This window comes from Rana temporaria, chromosome 5, assembly GCF_905171775.1.
Source record: "Rana temporaria chromosome 5, aRanTem1.1, whole genome shotgun sequence".
In the NCBI taxonomy this organism is placed as follows: Eukaryota; Metazoa; Chordata; class Amphibia; order Anura; family Ranidae; genus Rana; species Rana temporaria.
The window spans coordinates 281248798-281267637 of record NC_053493.1 but is presented as its reverse complement, the minus strand read 5'-3'; the positions used below and the strand labels follow the sequence as shown (position 1 = coordinate 281267637).

The following is an 18840-nucleotide window of genomic DNA, read 5'->3' as shown; positions in this document are numbered from 1 at the left end:
AAATACGTAGTGACCCGTTTTTTTTTAACTGCGCATGCGCGGTCCCTGTGGGTATCCCAGTGCGCGTGCTCGAAATTTAACCGGAACAAGCCAATGCTTACGACGGCGACGTCATTCTACGCAAATTCCGATTCGCAAACGACTTACGCAAACAACGTAAAAAATTCAAAATTGTACGCGGGAACGAAGGCCATACTTAACACTGAGTATGCCACCATATAGCAGCTTTAACTATACGCTGGAAAAAGCCGAACGAAAACGACGTAAAAAAATGTGCCGGGCCGGCGTACGTTCGTGGATCGCCGTAACTAGCTAATTTGCATACTCGACGCAGATTTCGACGGGAACGCCACCTAGCGGCAGCCGAAAAATTGCAGCTTAGATCCGACGGCGTACTAAGACGTATGCCTGTCGGATCGAGCCCAGATGCCGTCGTATCTTGTTTTGTGGATACAAAACAAAGATAGGACGCAGGAAATTTTAAATTACGCCGGCGTATCAGTAGATACGCCAGCGTAATCCTTTTGTGGATCTGCCCCAGTGACTGTATCCTAGCAGATGCAGTTAAGATTTGGTAGCACACCATTGTTTTCAGGCAGCCAGGGGTGCCACAGCTGTTGAATACAAGAGCTAGCGTAGATGGGGAATGGATTTTTCCTTTGCTCAGCCTGAAGGCTGAAAGAGAAAATTGATCTTTTTTTTTTTAAATGGCTTTACTTTCTTTTAGGTCTGAAGTTGGAGCCTTACTATCAGTTTCACTTGCAAACTGAAATAAGAAACAAAATAAAATTGTGAATAAAAATCACTGGTTTTCAATTAAAGCGGGGGTTCCGCGGGAATACATTTTTTTTTTGTTATATGCATCTGCCGCTCATCCCATATTTAAGTGTGTACTCACGTGTCCTTATTTCGTAGGCCACCACAATGTCTTTCAGCCGCAAAAGATAACTTCTAAAAATAATTCCTGGAGGCTTCCATCTTGCTTGTGGGCACTCTGAAGCCCACTAGCAAATCCTTCCAGGATGCGGTGGCACGATCTACCTAGTTGCCAGCAAATAAAATGGCGGAATTCGAACCGCCCTCATCACGTGACCTGCTTCACGAGTCACGTGATGAGTGAAATCCCGCGATATCAAGAATCTGTCTAATGACTCCTGTCCTGGGAAGCATGACACTGTGCTCCCAGGAGACTTTGCGATGGAGTCCCAGAAAACGACATGCCCACTCCCGCGGGAAGGATACCCGGAAGCGCCTGTTATTCCGAGGTGAATAAAGGTACTGTGATTGTTTAAGCAAATTTTAACAGCGGACTATAAATGTATTCAATGTGACGGTCTTAATTAAAGTGTCTCTTGAGGGTGAACCTCCGCTTTAACTATAAGTAAAAGTACCAACAGCCCAAGAACATTTTCCATGGGTAAGCCTATGCAAAACTATTAAAGATGTACAGTGCCTTGAAAAAGTATTCATGTACCTTGACATTTTCCACATTTTGTGATGTTACAACCAAAAACGTAAATGTATTTTATGTGATAGACCAACACAAAGTGGTAAATAATTGTGAAGTGGAAGGAAAATTATATATGCTTTCTGATTATTTTTTTTTAAATAAAAATGTGAAAAGTGTGGCGTGCATTTTCACACTGGGCGGTTTGCAGGCGCTATTGTGCTAAAAATAGCGCCTGCAAACTGACCCGAAACAGCGGCTGCTGCTTCTCCAGTGTGAAAGCCCGAGGGCTTCCACACTAAAGCAGTGCGCATCTTTGGAGCGGTGAAGGAACGATGTGTTTACCGCTCCTCCACCGATCCTTCCCATCGAAAGCAATGGGAAACCTCGGCTATACCGCCGGCAATGCGCCTCTGCAGAGGCACATTGCCGGCGGTATTAACTAGGGCGGTTACTGATTAAAATTTTCGTGGTCGATTAATTGAGGTCCGCACATCCCCCCCAGTAATGTCCACATCTCCCAGAATAGAAAGCACACTCACAGGCAACAGACGATGACGTCAGCGCGCCGCTAATAGGCCGCCACAGGGTGTACCAAGATGGCCGCAGCTCCGGAGCTAGGCCGAAGCCGCGGCCTTTTCTATGGGCGAGACCGCGGAGCTCAATCCGCGGATCTTGTACTCGATCAAAATAATTTTGCTCGATCAAAGAAATTAACGATTAATCGAGGAATTAATCATCAATTTCCGATCCCCCCTATCAGCGGCCCTGAGTATAAGGCGCAGAAATGCAAGCTGATGTACACAGAAGATGTATAACCAAAGTGAGGCTGATTCTAATATCACTTACTTTGCATTCTTCATTTTTATACAGGCAGTTCCTTAGAAGATGCATTGTCACCTTCACCTGCTTCAAATAACTTTCCTCCTGAAAGAAAGTAATTCTAATTCAGTAAAAACAATTAACAAGTACGGCAAACTAACAAATCCAGTGATTAGTGATCCAACCTAACCTATTCTAAGATAGCCGAAGGATGTTGGACTAGGTAAAGCCATTCCTCCTATGCATAACAAACTCACTATACCCTCCCAAATATCGATGTTTTATCCCTGGTACAGGTACCTGGTACAGGTTTGCTAGACCAGGTATACTGTGCTGTCTGCTCTAACTAAACATTTTTTACAGACTTAAAGCCAAGTCAAGTGACAGAAATAGATATGCAGTCAGGTAGACTTTTCGGCTAACAATCTTAATTTTCTTAGTCTTACCCCCACTCTTCTGTCACAGCAGCTATACAGCACATCCAAGTATTACTATATAGTTAACTAAGCACCAAAGTTTGTGCTGGGAGGTGTGGCTGTTACTAATCTCCACCATTACAGGATACTGGAGTGTTGGAGCTGGAAGCAGCATTTTCGCTCAGAGACAACAGTAGTGGATGTAAACCTTCCATACACTTAGTTAAGTGAACAGCCTCAGATAATACACAGAGATTAACCAAATCTCCATACATAGGTTTTATATGTATATCTGTTGTCTTCACATTTATATAGAAAGTTTAGCTTTTCTCTTCCTGGTTAACACAGAGTGTGATGTCTGAGCATACAGCCAAGATAGCTAACATTGCTGATTGGAGGAAAGGCACACACCCCCTCTCATCATAGGCAGAGACTCTCAGAGCTGATTTGTAATAGGAGGTGCTCTCTGCTAATCTATTTTAGCAACCTCCTCCTACAAAAGATTCAGGCTGCTTTTGTCTAAAAAGTTAAAAAATATGTCAGGAGTTCTCAGGCTGATAACAGAGGAACCGTTCAGAAGAGAGCTATAAGACTTAGCTCATGGAAAATAGATAACAATACACTGCAGATATATGTGCCCAGCTCAAATTTGATGAATTGGGTTTACATCCACTTTAAGGCATTCTCCAATAAAAATCAGTCAGAAATCAAACCATGTGGGGGTAGCAGCCAGGTGGATGTTATGCATTTATGATATGCCGATGTGCTCTTTACATATGCAAGCTTAATCTTTTACCATTTATTTTTGCTGTTTTTTAGTACTTCACTATTGCACATTCCTTTTTTTTGCTGGGGAGTGGGGGTGTGTTGTCTGCAGACCGGATAAATTAAGATTGGTTCTGTACAGAGGAGCGATTAGCAGACCTTCTATGCATAGGGGGTCAATTATTACGGTGAGCCATCTTCTGATGGGTCACATGGACAGAGGATGTTTTCTCATTATCTGATGAGTGACTGAAAGACCTTTTCCTCTTTGGATTCTGGGTGTTTACATAGACTAGTGTTTGGGCACTTATTTAAAGATTTGCATGGTATATGGGCGCTCCTTTATATGAGGGGAGTTGATGTGTTATTTATGTCTAAAAACGAAGCTGTCTATTTCCATTTATGCTATACTGTATTCTTATATTGTTTTATGCATTTTGTAATTTTACATATTTTATATTTGCATTGTTTTATCATTTGGGTGCAACACTAATTGGTGGATGGGATTCATGTGGCGGTAAAAAACTATGAAGAGATAAAAAAAAAAAAGGGAGAACCCAACCTAAGTTCTGGATTTCATGTGCTGTCCATAAATGTTTACCTGAAAACTAGTCTTACTGTGGATGTAAGAATACTTTGTCTATGGTCTCTTGTGTCACAATCACCATACATTTCATACTGTCAATGTGGAATCTGATTGTTTATAAATTTGGACTTAAACACTAAAGTCTCCCTGTGAATGTAAGAAATATTCCTCCACTGTCTCTTATCACAATCACCATTTGTTTTATACTGACAATGTAAAGTCTGATTTGTGCATAAAAAAAAAAAAAAGGGACCAAGGCACAAGTTTTAAATCTATGAGCAGGTCCGGATTGGCCATAGGGCAAACCGAGCACTAGCCTGGTGGGCCAGGGCCGCCAGGCCACAAGTTCTTGCGGCGCCCAAGGCACCTGGGCTGCTCTTTGAGCCTGTGTCACTCATACAGCCACTCTGCGGCTGCCAGTTAAAGTGGAGTTCCACCCATAAATATAACATTACATCAGTAGTTTTAAAAAAATGTCATTAGTCCTTTAAGAATTTTTTTTTTTTAGATGCCTTCAAAGTGTTGTTGCTAGGCAGAATAGTTAATCTTCCCTCTTCCTGCACCTAGGTCCTAACCTACACCACACAGACTCCTGGGAATGTAGTGGGTGTAACTTTCCAGGAGTCTGTGCACTCCCCAGTCTCGAAGAATCATGTGACTTGGACAGTACAGGTGCTGAAACCTGATCTGAAACCCATTACACTGCTTGTGCAGCACTGAGCATGTGCAAGATCTGCAAGGCTGAAATCCAGGAAGTCATACAGTCTGGCTTCATGATGCCCACACTTAAGATGGCCCCAGTCAATTTCTATTTTATAAAGTGTCTAAATGCTGTAACAACCTAACAAAACGGACCTTAGTTTACAGACTAACTTTACTAGAATACATTAAGCTTGTGTATTACAGGGGTATTTATATTTAAAAAGTGAAATTGTGTCCGGAACTCCGCTTTAAGCTTAGCCATCGGCGCCGGGGGGAGGGAAACATGAAGGGGGAGGAGCTAGATGAGACACCTTCGGCCTCTCCACGACCGCACAGCTGCCCGTATAGGTCAGCTATCGGTGCCGGGGGCATGACTGCGAAGCGGGGAGGAGCTAGAGCAGACACCATGGAGCCGGATGACAGAAAACGTGAGTGCAGTTTTCCTGTAACCTGGATAGGATGCCCACAAGCCTGTGATAGGGAGAGGAGAAGCAGGAATTCCAAGACTGCAGGAGAAAGATGGAGAGAATGCAGCTTCTATATGCAGCTGCCCCCACTGCTCCTCCTATCCGGATTCTTTCTGCTGCCCCCCTGGGCTCTCCACCCACCCATACTCTTTGCCCCCCCGCTCTCTTCCCCTCTCCCATGCTTTCCAGCCCCTCCTGGGCTCTTCACCTCCCCCATGCGCTCTTCACTTCCCCCTATGCTTTCCACTGCCCCCCTGTGCTCTCCACATCACCCCCATGCTCTTCGCCACCCCCCTGTGCTCTTTATATCCCCCCCACACTCTCCGCTTCCCCCATGCTTTCCTCTTTCTCCCTGTGTTCTCTGCCTCTCCCCTGTGCTCTCCACACACCCCCCCCCCATGCTTTTTTTTCCTGGTCCCCCTCGCCTCCCCCCCACACCTCTGCTGGATTTCCCCCTCTCCTCTCTCTGGGATTCGTCAAAGCAGAGAGTGGGGAAGCCGCCGGTTAACATGTAATGGGGTGCTCATACCAAAATTTCCAGGCCTATTTTGTGTCCCAGTCTGGGCCTGTCCATGAGTATAAGTAAATTAAAGATGCAGACATAAATAATAGCACAATGGCTATGGGGAGCACAGTGGTTAAGTGGTTAGCACTTCTGCCTGGCAGTGGCAGCACTAGGGTTCATCGGTTTGAAACCCAACCATGGCACTACCTGCATGCTGTTAACATGTTCTCCCTGTGCCTGTGCGAGTTTCTTCCCACTCTCCAAACACATGCTGGTAAGTTAATTGTCTCTTGTCTAAATTGACCCTAATATGTGTATGTATGAATGTGAATTAGGGACCTTAGATTGTAAGCTCCTTGAGGGCAGGGACTGATGTGAATGTATAATATATGTAAAGCACTGCATAAACTGACAGCGCTATACAAGTACCTGTAATAAATAATATGCTGAGCTGTAAGCCTAGTTTTTAGGTTCTCTGGCCATCTTTATTTAGTCTTGGACCTTTTTTAGATAAAGAAAGTTTCTAGCCGTCTCATCAGCAACTTTTAAAACAAAATAAAAGTATAATTCACAGCTAAGATCAATACTGGACTGAAAACTACAATCCCAGGAGATGAGCCAGGGGCTATGTTTGAGAATGCAGACTCTTGTAAAACAAACAAGTAGTTATCATGTACTTTCTAAAGAATGCCTTTTTATACTCTAAAATTCTAACCACTTCCTGAGAATCACATTGCTGAAAATGACTTGAAAGGAGAATATTAGATGTATGAATAGATAAAAGGAATAAGGGCATAGAGATCTTTTAAACAGGAATTTGCATACACAGTTGTAATGTACATCAAAATGCACACACTCTATTCTCCAAAGATGGTTAACCTGTGGGCAGCCACTCTGAATGACATACCTGAATTACTTCTGGGGCCCTAAAGTTAACAAATATGCCATTCATTTTCACATAATTATGCAAAACCAACGGTTGGGTGTCCTCAAAAAAAAAAAAAGTGTTCTGTAGAGCAATTCCGGGCAACAATGACGTACCAATGTTATTCAGCAAGAACTGTAACTATGTTTACTCTGTGGTTTCTATAATTTCCTGCAGCACTTCACAGTACACACCCCTACCCTCAAAATGAACAAGAAAGAAGAACTCCAGGAATAGGATTAACTAAATTGGCCCGAAGTGTTTATGGTAAACAATCTATGCAAATATACAAGAACAAGTCTCCTGCGCTCTGATATTTTAGAAGGAAATGCTATGCAGTGGTGCAGTTCGATTAAAAGTAATCATCTAGAGTCTTGCAGCCCTCCTCAGAATCGTTGGTATTCATAAAACTATAAAAGAGAAAAAAAAGAGCGGAGGGCGCACCGACCTCGTGTGATACTGATAAAAAATATTTATTTAAATGATAAAATCAATGGTTATACTCACACATTAGGAGTTAAAAACAGGCTTTAAAAATAAATACAGCAGGTATCCAGCGTCGTCAGTGGAACATGAGTGATCATTTGGACCAATCAGTGGAAGTATCACTTCCACTGATTTTATCATTTAAATAAATATTTTTTATCAGTATCACACGAGGTCGGTGCGCCCTCCGCTCTTTTTTTTTCCCTTTTTTTTCTCTTAAACAATCTATGCAGATATCACGTCTCTGGGGCTGATGGTGAATCTGTAATTTAGTGTTGTAGCCGGCTACATACAGGAAGCTGCGTCCTCTTCTGTTGGGTGCTTCAGCAATTTCCCTTCTGTGTACTAAAAAGTGTCGCTTGCTCCCACACCTTTGCCATTCAGGAAATGTTTTGTATTTTTTTTCAATTAATACAAGGTTTTCTACCTGACCAAAGTGGGGAGGGCAGGTGGATTACATCCCTATCTCTTTCCTTGGGCAATCAGGAGAAACCTTGCATTGATTGAAAGCAATACAAGGCTTCTCCTTAAAGCAGGGTTTCCATTCCGTTTTTGAATTTTTATAAATATGACCTTTCATTTATCTTTCTTTCAATCTTTACATTACCCCTTACTACGTCTAAAAGTCCAGCCGAGTTATATTAAATAAATACATTATATTTCTTTCTCCTCAGCCTTCCCGTGAATTCCCATTTTGCTTGTGGGCAATGTGAAACCCACAAGAAGTTGCTTCCTGGATTAGCAGCGATGACGCGCCCGAACGAAAGACCCGTCCCGCCCCAATCTCGCGCATGCGCAATACTGCTGCAGCTCCACGCCGTCAATGACTTGGGTTGCCATCGCAACGAGCGTTGGCTGCGGAAGTGTACGCCGTTGTGATGGCAACAGATCAACAACAAGCCCGGAGGGACCGTATAGGATAGACATTTCCTGCTCTGCCAGGTTTGGAAATGGCGCCGAGATGACTTCCTGCCTAGCAATAACGAGATTCTCGTACAGGGGAGGTGCACGGCTGAATGACTCCACGTTTCCCAGGAGCATTAGCGCTGTTAGGAGCCGACGTCAAGATCCTAGGTGGATAGGAAGGCAGATTTCGTGGTTCCGCATAGCAACAGGCATTTCAAGGTGGGTAAAAAAATATTTTTTCTTTTTTAGGTGTAATGTACAGTTTAAAGAATTTTTTTTTTTTTGATGGAACCTCCACTTTAATCCTATTTAGCACACATAGGGGAAGTCGCTGTTGCACTCACTAGAAGAGGACTTTCCCTTTTGTATGTAGCTAACTGCTTGGATTGACCAGCTGTACTGAAGTCAAAGTTCCAGCATAACAAGCAATAGCATTTTCAGGATTGATCAGTAATGGCAGCTGCCACATTTCTCTTCTTTAAAGAGGAGTTCCACCTAAAAATGAAACTTCCTCTTAACCCACTCTTCGCCCCCTTACATGCCACATTTGGCATGTAATTTTTTTTGGGGGGGGAGTGGGGGCTTCAGGAGAAGGGGACTTCCTGTCCCACTTCCTCCTTCCGCCGAGGGGCTGGAAAGGCGATTAGCTTAATCGCCTTTTCATGGCCCCTCCCTGTAGGCGAGCGCCTGTCCAATCGGACGGCGCCGCTCACGCATGCGCAGTGGGTGCCCGGCCTTGAAGCCAAAAGCTGTCACTGCCGGGTGCCCACACTAAGAATGAAGACGCCGGCGAGGGGGGGCGAGGAGCGGAGCCCCAGCCGGCGCGTCGCTGGAGCTGTGGAGCAGGTAAGTGTCAGTTTATTAAAAGCCAGCAGCTATACTTTTTGTAGCTGCTGACTTTTAATAACTTAAAAAAAACGTGGAAAACCCCTTTAATGATAGATGTGACTTGACTTCGTGGTGGCTCTGCCAGTACAAATCTCAACTGAAATGGAAAAGCGGTGTAGAAAAATATTTGCAGTTACTGCATGGCCCACAATCAGATGCAGAAAGCAATTAAGAGATCCACAGATGCCAGCTGTCTGAATGCAATGGCTGCCAGGGTAGATTCCTTCATCCATGCGTTTTAGCTTGGATGGAAGAGCCTATTATATTTCTCTTGCAAGCTAAACAAGAGAAATGTATACATGTCGGGTTAGACTATTAAAACCCAGCTGTTATCCCATCATTGGCTAATTTGAATGGGGGTCAGTAAAGATTTGTTGAAAATAGGTAAGCCTGAATGATGTTACTGTAAAAACGCAATGTCTTTGTTTGTCCTTTACTTTCTGCCAGTACGCCCTCTGCGCCCCACAATTATATAACTGGTATTAGATAGCACAAGACATATCTGTATGCAGGGCATAGATTATGTCCCATAAGCATAGTTAAACATGTCTTTGTCTTTACATGAAATTACATTTTGCATAATTAATTATTTGTGTAGTAATAAGAATGAGAAAGAACAAGCACCTTTTTCTTCTGCGATTTTCCTGGTCGAAGGGACTCAAGATTCAGCTGTGCATGAATGTATTTCAACTTTTCAGTGCAGGAATCTACAAAGTGAACTAGAAAAGAATTCATAGTCATTAATCATTTACGCTTTAAAGAATGTCTTATCCTGGTGTTAGGGGAAATATGCGTAATCAATAGGAGATCAGGAGTGATTAAATCTATTTCATAAGCATGAACACCAAGCATAGGAGATTTGAAAAGGAATATATTTATAACTGTACTACCGGTTAGATATACTAACATGCCAGCTACAGTTTGACTGTTATGCATTACCCGACAATCCTTGGTCACTCCCAGGAGTGTATAACTGAGGCATACCTAAGCTTTTATCTGTACTGAAAGAACTAAAGCTGGCCATACATGGATCAAAATGTGAATTTCAAACCACCTATGGCCACTGTGGTTGAACAGAAGTTGATCTACCGATTGTCTTCGGTTCAACCACCCTGTTCGAAAAAAGCCACTTGATCAGCACTGCAGGCTATAGACAAGTGATGGCGAACCTTGGCACTCCAGATGTTTTGGAACTACATTTCCCATGATGCTCATGCACTCTGCAGTGTACTGGAGCATCATGGGAAATGTAGTTCCAAAAACATCTGGGGTGCCAAGGTTTGCCATCACTGCTATAGACTGATCTGTGTTTTCTGATAAGAGGGGAGTCTATACCTATTAAATTCCTCCGGCATTCTAGTTTCTGTTCTCTCATTCACTTCCTGGTTTGCAGCGCTCGTTCATGTAAGAACTACATTTCCCTGTATGAATTGCGGCACGCACAGTAATTCACACCTCCTTGAAGTCTCTAACACGTAGAGAGCGTCCTGCCGCACAGATGTAGTTCCCAGGAGGGGGTAAGCACGTTACTGACCACCGCAGTAAAGCCTCCCATCACGGTGGTCAGTAAAATCAGACAAGCAGGAAGTGAACAGAACAGAGAAGAAATAGAGCAACTTCTGAGCAAAAACGAACAATGAGGAAGTGAAAAGAGGAATGTCTGCAGGTAAAGGATGCTTATTATGAAAAAAAAAAAATCCTTTACAACCCCTTTAATTCCTGTGTTGTGTGTGTGAAGGGGGGTGTGTCCCTTCTCTCCAATCAGCTCTCACACACTGTACAAGAGTTCTAACTGCAGCTCCCCATCCTCTCCTCGGTGCTGCCTACAGATGCAGAAGAATTTCATCTTAACCACTTCCAGACCGCCGCATGTATATGTACGTCGGCAGAATGGCACGTACAGGCACATTGGCATACCTGTACGTCCCTGCCTAGACGTGGGTACATGCCGCGGTCGGATTCCCGCGGGGAGCGATCCGGGACAACGGCGCGGCTATTCGTTTATAGCCGCTCCGTCGCGATCACTCCCTGGAGCTGAAGAACGGGGAGAGCCGTATGTAAACACGGCTTCCCCGTGCTTCACTGTGGCGGCGGCATCGATCGCGTGATCCCTTTTATAGGGAGACTCGATCGATGACGTCAGTCCTACAGCCACACCCCCCTACAGTTGTAAACACACACTAGGTTAACCCTAACTCCTACAGCGCCCCCTGTGGTTAACTCCCAAACTGCAACTGTCATTTTCACAATAAACAATGCAATTTAAATGCATTTTTTGCTGTGAAAATGACAATGGTCCCAAAAATATGTCAAAATTGTCTGAAGTGTCCGCCATAATGTCGCAGTCACAAAAATATGTAGAAGAATACGTATCGGCCTAAACTGAGGAAAAAAACATTTTTTATATATATTTTTGGGGGATATTTATTATAGCAAAAAGTAAAAAATATTGCATTTTTTTCAAAATTGTCGCTCTATTTTTGTTTATAGCGCAAAAAATAAAAACCGCAGAGGTGATCAAATACCACCAAAAGAAAGCTCTATTTGTGGGGAAAAAAGGACGCCAATTTTGTTTGGGAGCCACGTCGCACGACCGCGCAATTGTCTGTTAAAGCGACGCAGTGCCGAATTGTAAAAACCCCTTGGATCATTTAGCAGCATATTGGTCCGGTCCTTAAGTGGTTAATTCAATACCTTAAAGGAATGCAGAAAAAAGAAGACTGCAGATAAACAAGTAAAACCTATGTAGGAGGATTTGTTACATCTTTCTGAACTGATGAAACGTTGTATTGTGCACGAAATATCTGAATTTACCATGCAAATGCTGTCTGCCCCCCCAAATCCACTGCGGGAGACCTAGCAAAAACCTGGCCCTTTAAAGTCCGGGGCACATATGCATACAGTTTCCAGCATCCAACAATGCAATCACAAGCTCAAAGCATTCTTACGTTGAGAAACGTGCCCAGACCCACAAGCAGGCTGCTTATAATGCCTGTTGCATAGCTTCACTTTTACTTTGATTAATGTCTTCTTAGTACAGAGTTGCAATTCTAAGCACTATCTGCATCTAAACTGGAAGCAGAATGCCAATGCAATAAAAAAAAAAAAAAAAAGCAACTCTTTTGACAAAAAAATAGACACAGGCTTATTCTGCTTCCATGTCTTACCAATCATGCAACTATAAAATACTTTGTAATTGGGAGTCATTCTTTCTTCTCAGCTTGCCATACTTGTGAGTGGCAGGGGAGGGCACAGTACCGCATGGATTCCACAGACTTCCAATGATATTGAAGTGAATTAGTCAGGAATTGGCAATGCAAGAATGTGAATCCAGACTCTTGGCTTGTTAAACTAATCTCCAGGGATAATATCTTTTGCATATTTCCACTGGGCCAGCTCAATTTAAATGGAAGCTCCACCCAAAAGGGTAAGTTCTGCTTTAAGCACCCCTTCCCTGCCACATGTAAATTTTTTTGGTGGGTGGGGGGGACGGACCTAGTTTTGACAGGTACCCACTCCCACTTCTGCTCGGATCGCCAAGTTCTCCTCTCCCCTCCCTGCAATCTTCTGGGACACATCACAGGTCCCAGAAGACTGCTGGACCATTCAGCAGACGCAGCGTGGCTCGTGCTTACACAGTGCACACCCGACTGTGAAGCCGTAAGCTATTACAGCCAAGTGCCCACAGCAAAGAAGGAAGAGAAGCGACGGTTCTGATTACCACATTGCTGGATCCTGGGACAGGTGAATGTGTGTTTATTAAAAGTCAGCAGCACAACGATTGTGGTCTCCTGGGCTCTGTGCCAATTGGCCATCTTTCTGTATAGGAGCCACATGGGTTTTCTGATTGGATGAGGTAAAAGAGGTTATACTTACCTGCTTCTCACCTTCACCGCTTCTCAGCTTCTCTTCTGGCAGCCCCTGCCGGTGCCATCCCCCCCCTCCTTTGGGTGCTTCCTTTATCAAGCAAAGTGTTAAAGAGGCACCTGTGTGTGCTCCCAAGCCAGGCTGTGTGTGTCCATAGACACACACACAGTGCTGGTAAGCAACACCCCCTGCTCCCTCCACACAGGAGTTTGACTGACCGCAGCAGAAACCTAACCTAACAAACCTCCGATGGACCTGTTTTTGAAGACAATCCGACCGTGTGTACGCTCCATCGGACAAACATTTTCGCTTTTTCATCGGACAAATGTTTGCTGTGTGAACGGATAAACTTTCCGGCAACAAATGTCCTACGTCGGCTTATCCGATCGTGTGTACACAAGTCCATCAGACTAAAGTCCAAACACGCATGCTAAAGATCAGACAACAATAGCAGAAGTTGCCCAAAGGGTGGTGGTAAAGAGCAGAAAAACCACGTAGTCGTCATTACATCACTACGTTCGTGTCTGTTGGCTGAAAAAGTCCTACCGTGTGTGCGCATACCAAGTTCACGGACAACGCCCTTCGGAGCAAAATCCACGGAAAAGTCAGTTGGAAGTCCAATCGTGTGTATGAGGCTTTATACTCACCAGGCCAAGCTCAAGCTATACAGGAAATGTCATGGCCTGCTTATACCTTCAGCTACCTACATTTCCAAATCTGGTGATCATTCTGATTCTAGTTGAAGGTAACCTCTGCTCATACTCAGTTTAAATTGTCCATGCAAAAAAATGTGAATATTAGATACGCTCACAGGTTCAGGAACTGAAACAAAATCATCAGACGGTTTTACTGAGAGACCTAAGCACCTCTGCTGCTAGAAAGTCATAAAAAAATATTATTATTTATTTTTCAATTTGAATGCTTTAACCACTTAAGCCCCGGACCAATATGCTGCTAAATACCCAAAGGCGTTTTTACAATTCGGCACTGCGTCGCTTTAACAGACAATTGCGCCGTTGTGCGACGTGGCTCCCAAACAAAATTGGCGTCCTTTTTTCCCCACAAATAGAGCTTTCTTTTGGTGGTATTTGATCACCTCTGCGGTTTTTATTTTTTGCGCTATAAACAAACAGAGCGACAATTTTGAAAAAAAATCAATATTTTTTACTTTTTGCTATAATAAATATCCCCCAAAAACATATATAAAAACATTTTTTTTCCTCAGTTTAGGCCAATACGTATTCTTCTACCTATTTTTGGTAAAAAAAAAATCGCAATAAGTGTTTATCGATTGGTTTGCGCAAAATTTATAGCGTTTACAAAATAGGGGATATTTTTTTTGCATTTTTATTAATTTTTTTTTTTACTACTATTGGCGGCGATCAGCGATTTTTTTCGTGACTGCGACATTATGGCGGACACTTCGGACAATTTTGACACATTTTTGGGACCATTGTCATTTTCACAGCAAAAAATGCATTTAAATTGCATTGTTTATTGTGAAAATGACAGTTGCAGTTTGGGAGTTAACCACAGGGGGCACTGTAGGAGTTAGGGTTCACCTAGTGTGTGTTTACAACTGTAGGGGGGTGTGGCTGTAGGACTGACGTCATCGATCGAGTCTCCCTATAAAAGGGATCACTCGATCGATGCAGCCGCCACAGTAAAGCACGGGGAAGCCGTGTTTACATACGGCTCTCCCCGTTCTTCAGCTCCGGGGAGCGATCGCGACGGAGCGGCTATAAACGAATAGCTGCGCAGTCGTCCCGGATCGCTCCCCGCGGGAATCCGCCCGCAGCGGGGGGTGGGGGGGGTCGCGATCGTACCCCCCACCCGCTAGAAGGCAAGGACGTATATATACACCCTTCTGCCTGTCCGTGCCATTTTTGCGGACGTAAATAGTCGTGCGGCGGGCGTTAAGTGGTTAAGAAAAGCCATGCATTTCTCAAGAATCTTTTAGAAATCCATCATAATTCCTTCCTTGCCTCTTGCAATTGTAAGGCAAATATTTCATCTTTCATCATACAGACAAGGGGATAAACAGATGAAGAGCACAAGGTGGATGTTATGCTTTTATTGTAATTACAGAGAAATGAAAAGCTCACCTTGTAGACTGTACACCTGGGCACTTCTGCTGACAGCCAACAGCGAGATTAAAGAATTCACACATACTTGCCCGAGAGGGTCCTCCAAGGATTTCTCTTCATAGCTCTGTATCAAATAAAATGCTAAGTATTTAATTGAGACAACTAAACATTACTGTTGTGCATCATTAGGACCTTTATGGGAATGCATAAAGAGTAAGAGAACATACCTAAAAGTAATTTTTTTGTAAATGTTCGGAAATTATCATAATCAGAAGTACTGGGATGCCAAAACACTAGAGAGAGCCATGATGCATGAACTTTATGGGCTAGATTCCGGTAGGGGGACGTAAGCTTATGCGGGCGTAGCGTATCCTATTTACGCTACGCCTCCACAACTTAGACGGACAAGTGCATTATTCACAAAGCACTTGCTCCGTAAATTGCGGCGGCGTAGCGTAAATCTGCCGGCGTAAGCGCGCCAAATTCAAATTGTCAGGAGGTGGGCGTGTTTTATGTAAGTAAAACATGACCCCACGTAAATAACATTTCTCACTAACGGCGCATGCGCCGGCCGTGAACGTATCCCAGTGCGCATGCTCCTAATCACGTCGCAAATAGTCAATGCTTTCGACGTGAACGTAATTTACGCAAAGCCCTATTCGCAAACGACGTAAAAATTTTAAAATTCGACGCGGGAACGACGTCCATACTTAACATTGGCTATGCCTCATATAGCAGGAGTAACGTTACGCCGGAAAAAGCCTTACGCAAACGACGTAAAAAAATCCGCCGGGGCGCATGTACGTTTCTAAATCGGCGTATCCAGCTCATTTGCATATTCTACGCTGAAATCGACGGCAGCGCCACCTAGCGGCCAGCGTAAATATGCACCCTAAGATACAACGGCGTAAGAGACTTACGCCAGTCGGATGTTAGCCTAATTTCGGCGTATCTTGCTTTCTGAATACAGAAAGAAGATACGCCGGCGTAAATTCTTTCTGATTCTAGCCCTGTATATTTAAATGTATAAGGCTTAAAGTGATACTAAACACACTTCATTTATATTGTCCCTTCTATTTCCGTAAAATCCGTATAATCGTAAATAAAAAAAAACAACAACATAAATCTTTTTCCAATTTGATATACAGCTGTCACATGGCCCAGCTCTTTCCCAGCCTGTCTGCAGGGAAACATAGGCAGGAGGAGCTTCTAGTCCTCTGCTTCTGGTCACATGTTCAAAGTAAAAAAAAAAAAAACAGCATTTCAAATACAGAGTAAAAATAATTAAATAATAAACGGTTTTAAACTGACATACAAATACTGTGTATATTTGAAACCAAATCTTTATTAATTTGTGGAAATAACAAGGTGTAGGCAGATTTCTGCCAATCATAGGCTGTATACTGCCCCTCCAACCTTTGTCTTAGAAGAGGGAGGTGAAGCCTCCATTAATTTACATGCAATATTCCACCCCCATTGTGTTTAGCTGGTTATTGGGCATAGAGGAGGGAGGAAGTGGGCTGTAATTTACCACTGTGTATACGCCCACATGTGTTGAAGTCAAAAGGGGGTGTTTTTGCATTGAAGTCAATGGGACACGTTTTTGCATTGCAGTCAAAGGGATGTGATTTTGCACTGCAGTCAATAGGGGGTGTTTTTGCACTGAAGTCAATGGGACGTGATTCTGCATTGAAGTCTACAGGACACAATTTTGCATTGCAGTCAATAGGATGTGTTTTTGCATTAAAGTCAATTTCTTCTTATCTTTTCATCAATTTTGAAGAAATGTTCAGTCCTTGGTAATGTGAAAGGGTTGTGCCATATTTTCTCCACTTGATGAGGACTGTATTGCTGCCTAAAGACCCAAGGGGTTTTTACAGTTCGGGACTGCGTCGCTTTAACAGACAATTGCGCGGTTGTGCGACGTGGCTCCCAAACAAAATTGGCGTCCTTTTTTCCCCACAAATAGAGCTTTCTTTTGGTGGTATTTGATTTGATTTTTATTTTTTGCGCTATAAACAAAAATAGAGCAACAATTTTGAAAAAAATTCAATATTTTTTACTTTTTGCTGTAATAAATATCCCCCAAAAACATATATAATTTATTTTTTCCCCTCAGTTTAGGCCGATACGTATTCTTCTACCTATTTTTGGTAAAAAAAATCACAATAATCGTTTATCGGTTGGTTTGCGCAAAATTTATAGCGTTTACAAAATAGGGGATAGTTTTTTTGCATTTTTATTTTTTTTTACTACTAATGGCGGCGATCAGCGATTTTTTTCGTGACTGCGACATTATGGCGGACACTTCGGACAATTTTGACACATTTTTGGGACCATTGTCATTTTCACAGCAAAAAATGCATTTAAATTGCATTGTTTATTGTGAAAATGGCAGTTGCAGTTTGGGAGTTAACCACAGGTGGCGCTGCAGGAGTTAGTGTACACCTAGTGTGTGTTTACAACTGTAGGGGGGTGTGGCTGTAGGTCTGATGTCATCGATCGAGTCTCCCTATAAAGGGGATGACACGATCGATGCAGCGCCATAGTGAAGCACGGGGAAGCCGTGTTTACATACGGCTCTCCCCGTTCTTCAGCTCCGGGGAGCGATCGCGACGGAGCGGCTATAAACGAATAGCCGCGCCGTTGTCCCGGATCGCTCCCCGAGGGAACCCGACCGCCGCATGTACGCCCATTTGCCTGTACGTGCCATTCTGTGGACGTACATATACATGCGGCGGTCGGGAAGTGGTTAAGTTCTGAAATTATTTATCTTTGTCTCATTTCTTTACATCACAGAAACCTGATATTTTAACAGGGGTGTGTAGACTTTTTTTTATATCCATTGTAGGTGTAGGCCATTTACTTACCTCAGGAAGCCTGGCCTGAAAATTCTTAGGACGTTGCCAAGTGAGGCCCAGCTATTACTGGTCACCTTCACCATCACAGGAGTGAGATTTCTCAGTTTCAAACCCCCTCTCCCCTGTTGCAGTAGCTCTTCTACTAAATGGACTATTATCATGGGACAACACCATATAATCTACTGGCATCAATTCTGTGTTAAACTGTTTCTGCACTCTGTTATATATGGAGTGCAGGTCTCATGCATGTCTGGATGGGCTCTGACCTCAAAACAGCTACAGGCGAGTGTCCACTGGCACAGGACTATACTGTACAAGAGGCAATTTTAGCACAATGATTACTACAAGTGGTAGCTACTTATCAATTACATTTATACACCTTCACACTGCATGAACAGCACTCAAAGCATTTCTAGCGACAAACACTGACCTGTAAAATGATTTTGCACAGGCTGTTCCCTATTTTTAGATTTCCATCTAAAAGTAAATGCAGTGGTGTACTTGTCTGTGACTCATGCAGGCGATGATTTCCTTCTTCTGCAAGAAGAACCGACAGAAACTGCAAGCTGGTAGAATAAAGATCGGGGTGGCTTCCAGCTAATGCCACGCACTCAGACATCAAGTCTAGACAAAAAACAAACAAATAGTTAGGAAAATACACATCATCAAACAAGAGCCTCAAATTAATTCTGATAAAAACAGGATTGCCTGTTTTGCAAGCAGCAAATATTGTCATCATTCTTCATTCCACATTTCTAATAAAAAGCCAATCATTTCAACAGTTCTAAAAAAATTAATTGCTCTTTAATTCAATACACTTTAGTTGGTCAAAGACATAAATGAACATTCACATCGCACAGTTTTCCTGCCCCAAAATATTGTCAATTTACTAAAGGAGCAAAGCATGTTTTGCAAAATGCATTTTTTCACTTAAAGGAGAAGTACAACCAGATTTTTTTTTTACACCTGTAAGGGAAAAGGCATAATGAGCTAGTATGCACCGCATACTAGCTCATTATGAAATACTTAACTTAGAACGAGGCGTCGGTGTCCCTCCCGGTCCACGCCGAGGCAGCTGACATTTTGCCTCGACTTGTCTCCTGGGTATTG

At 43.2% G+C, this 18840-nt stretch overlaps 1 protein-coding gene across 1 annotated transcript in view; it reads right to left on the bottom strand.

Annotated features, from left to right (window-relative positions):
• Positions 1-18840, bottom strand: part of RTTN (rotatin) — a 329764-nt gene that overhangs the window by 18161 nt on the left and 292763 nt on the right. Inside the window, exons 41-44 of the mRNA XM_040353902.1 lie at positions 18161-18354; positions 14888-14993; positions 9540-9634; positions 2297-2374 (exon numbers count right to left, since the gene is read on the bottom strand). Coding sequence (XP_040209836.1) covers positions 2297-2374; positions 9540-9634; positions 14888-14993; positions 18161-18354 — 473 coding nt within the window. The remainder of the gene's footprint in view (positions 1-2296; positions 2375-9539; positions 9635-14887; positions 14994-18160; positions 18355-18840) is intronic.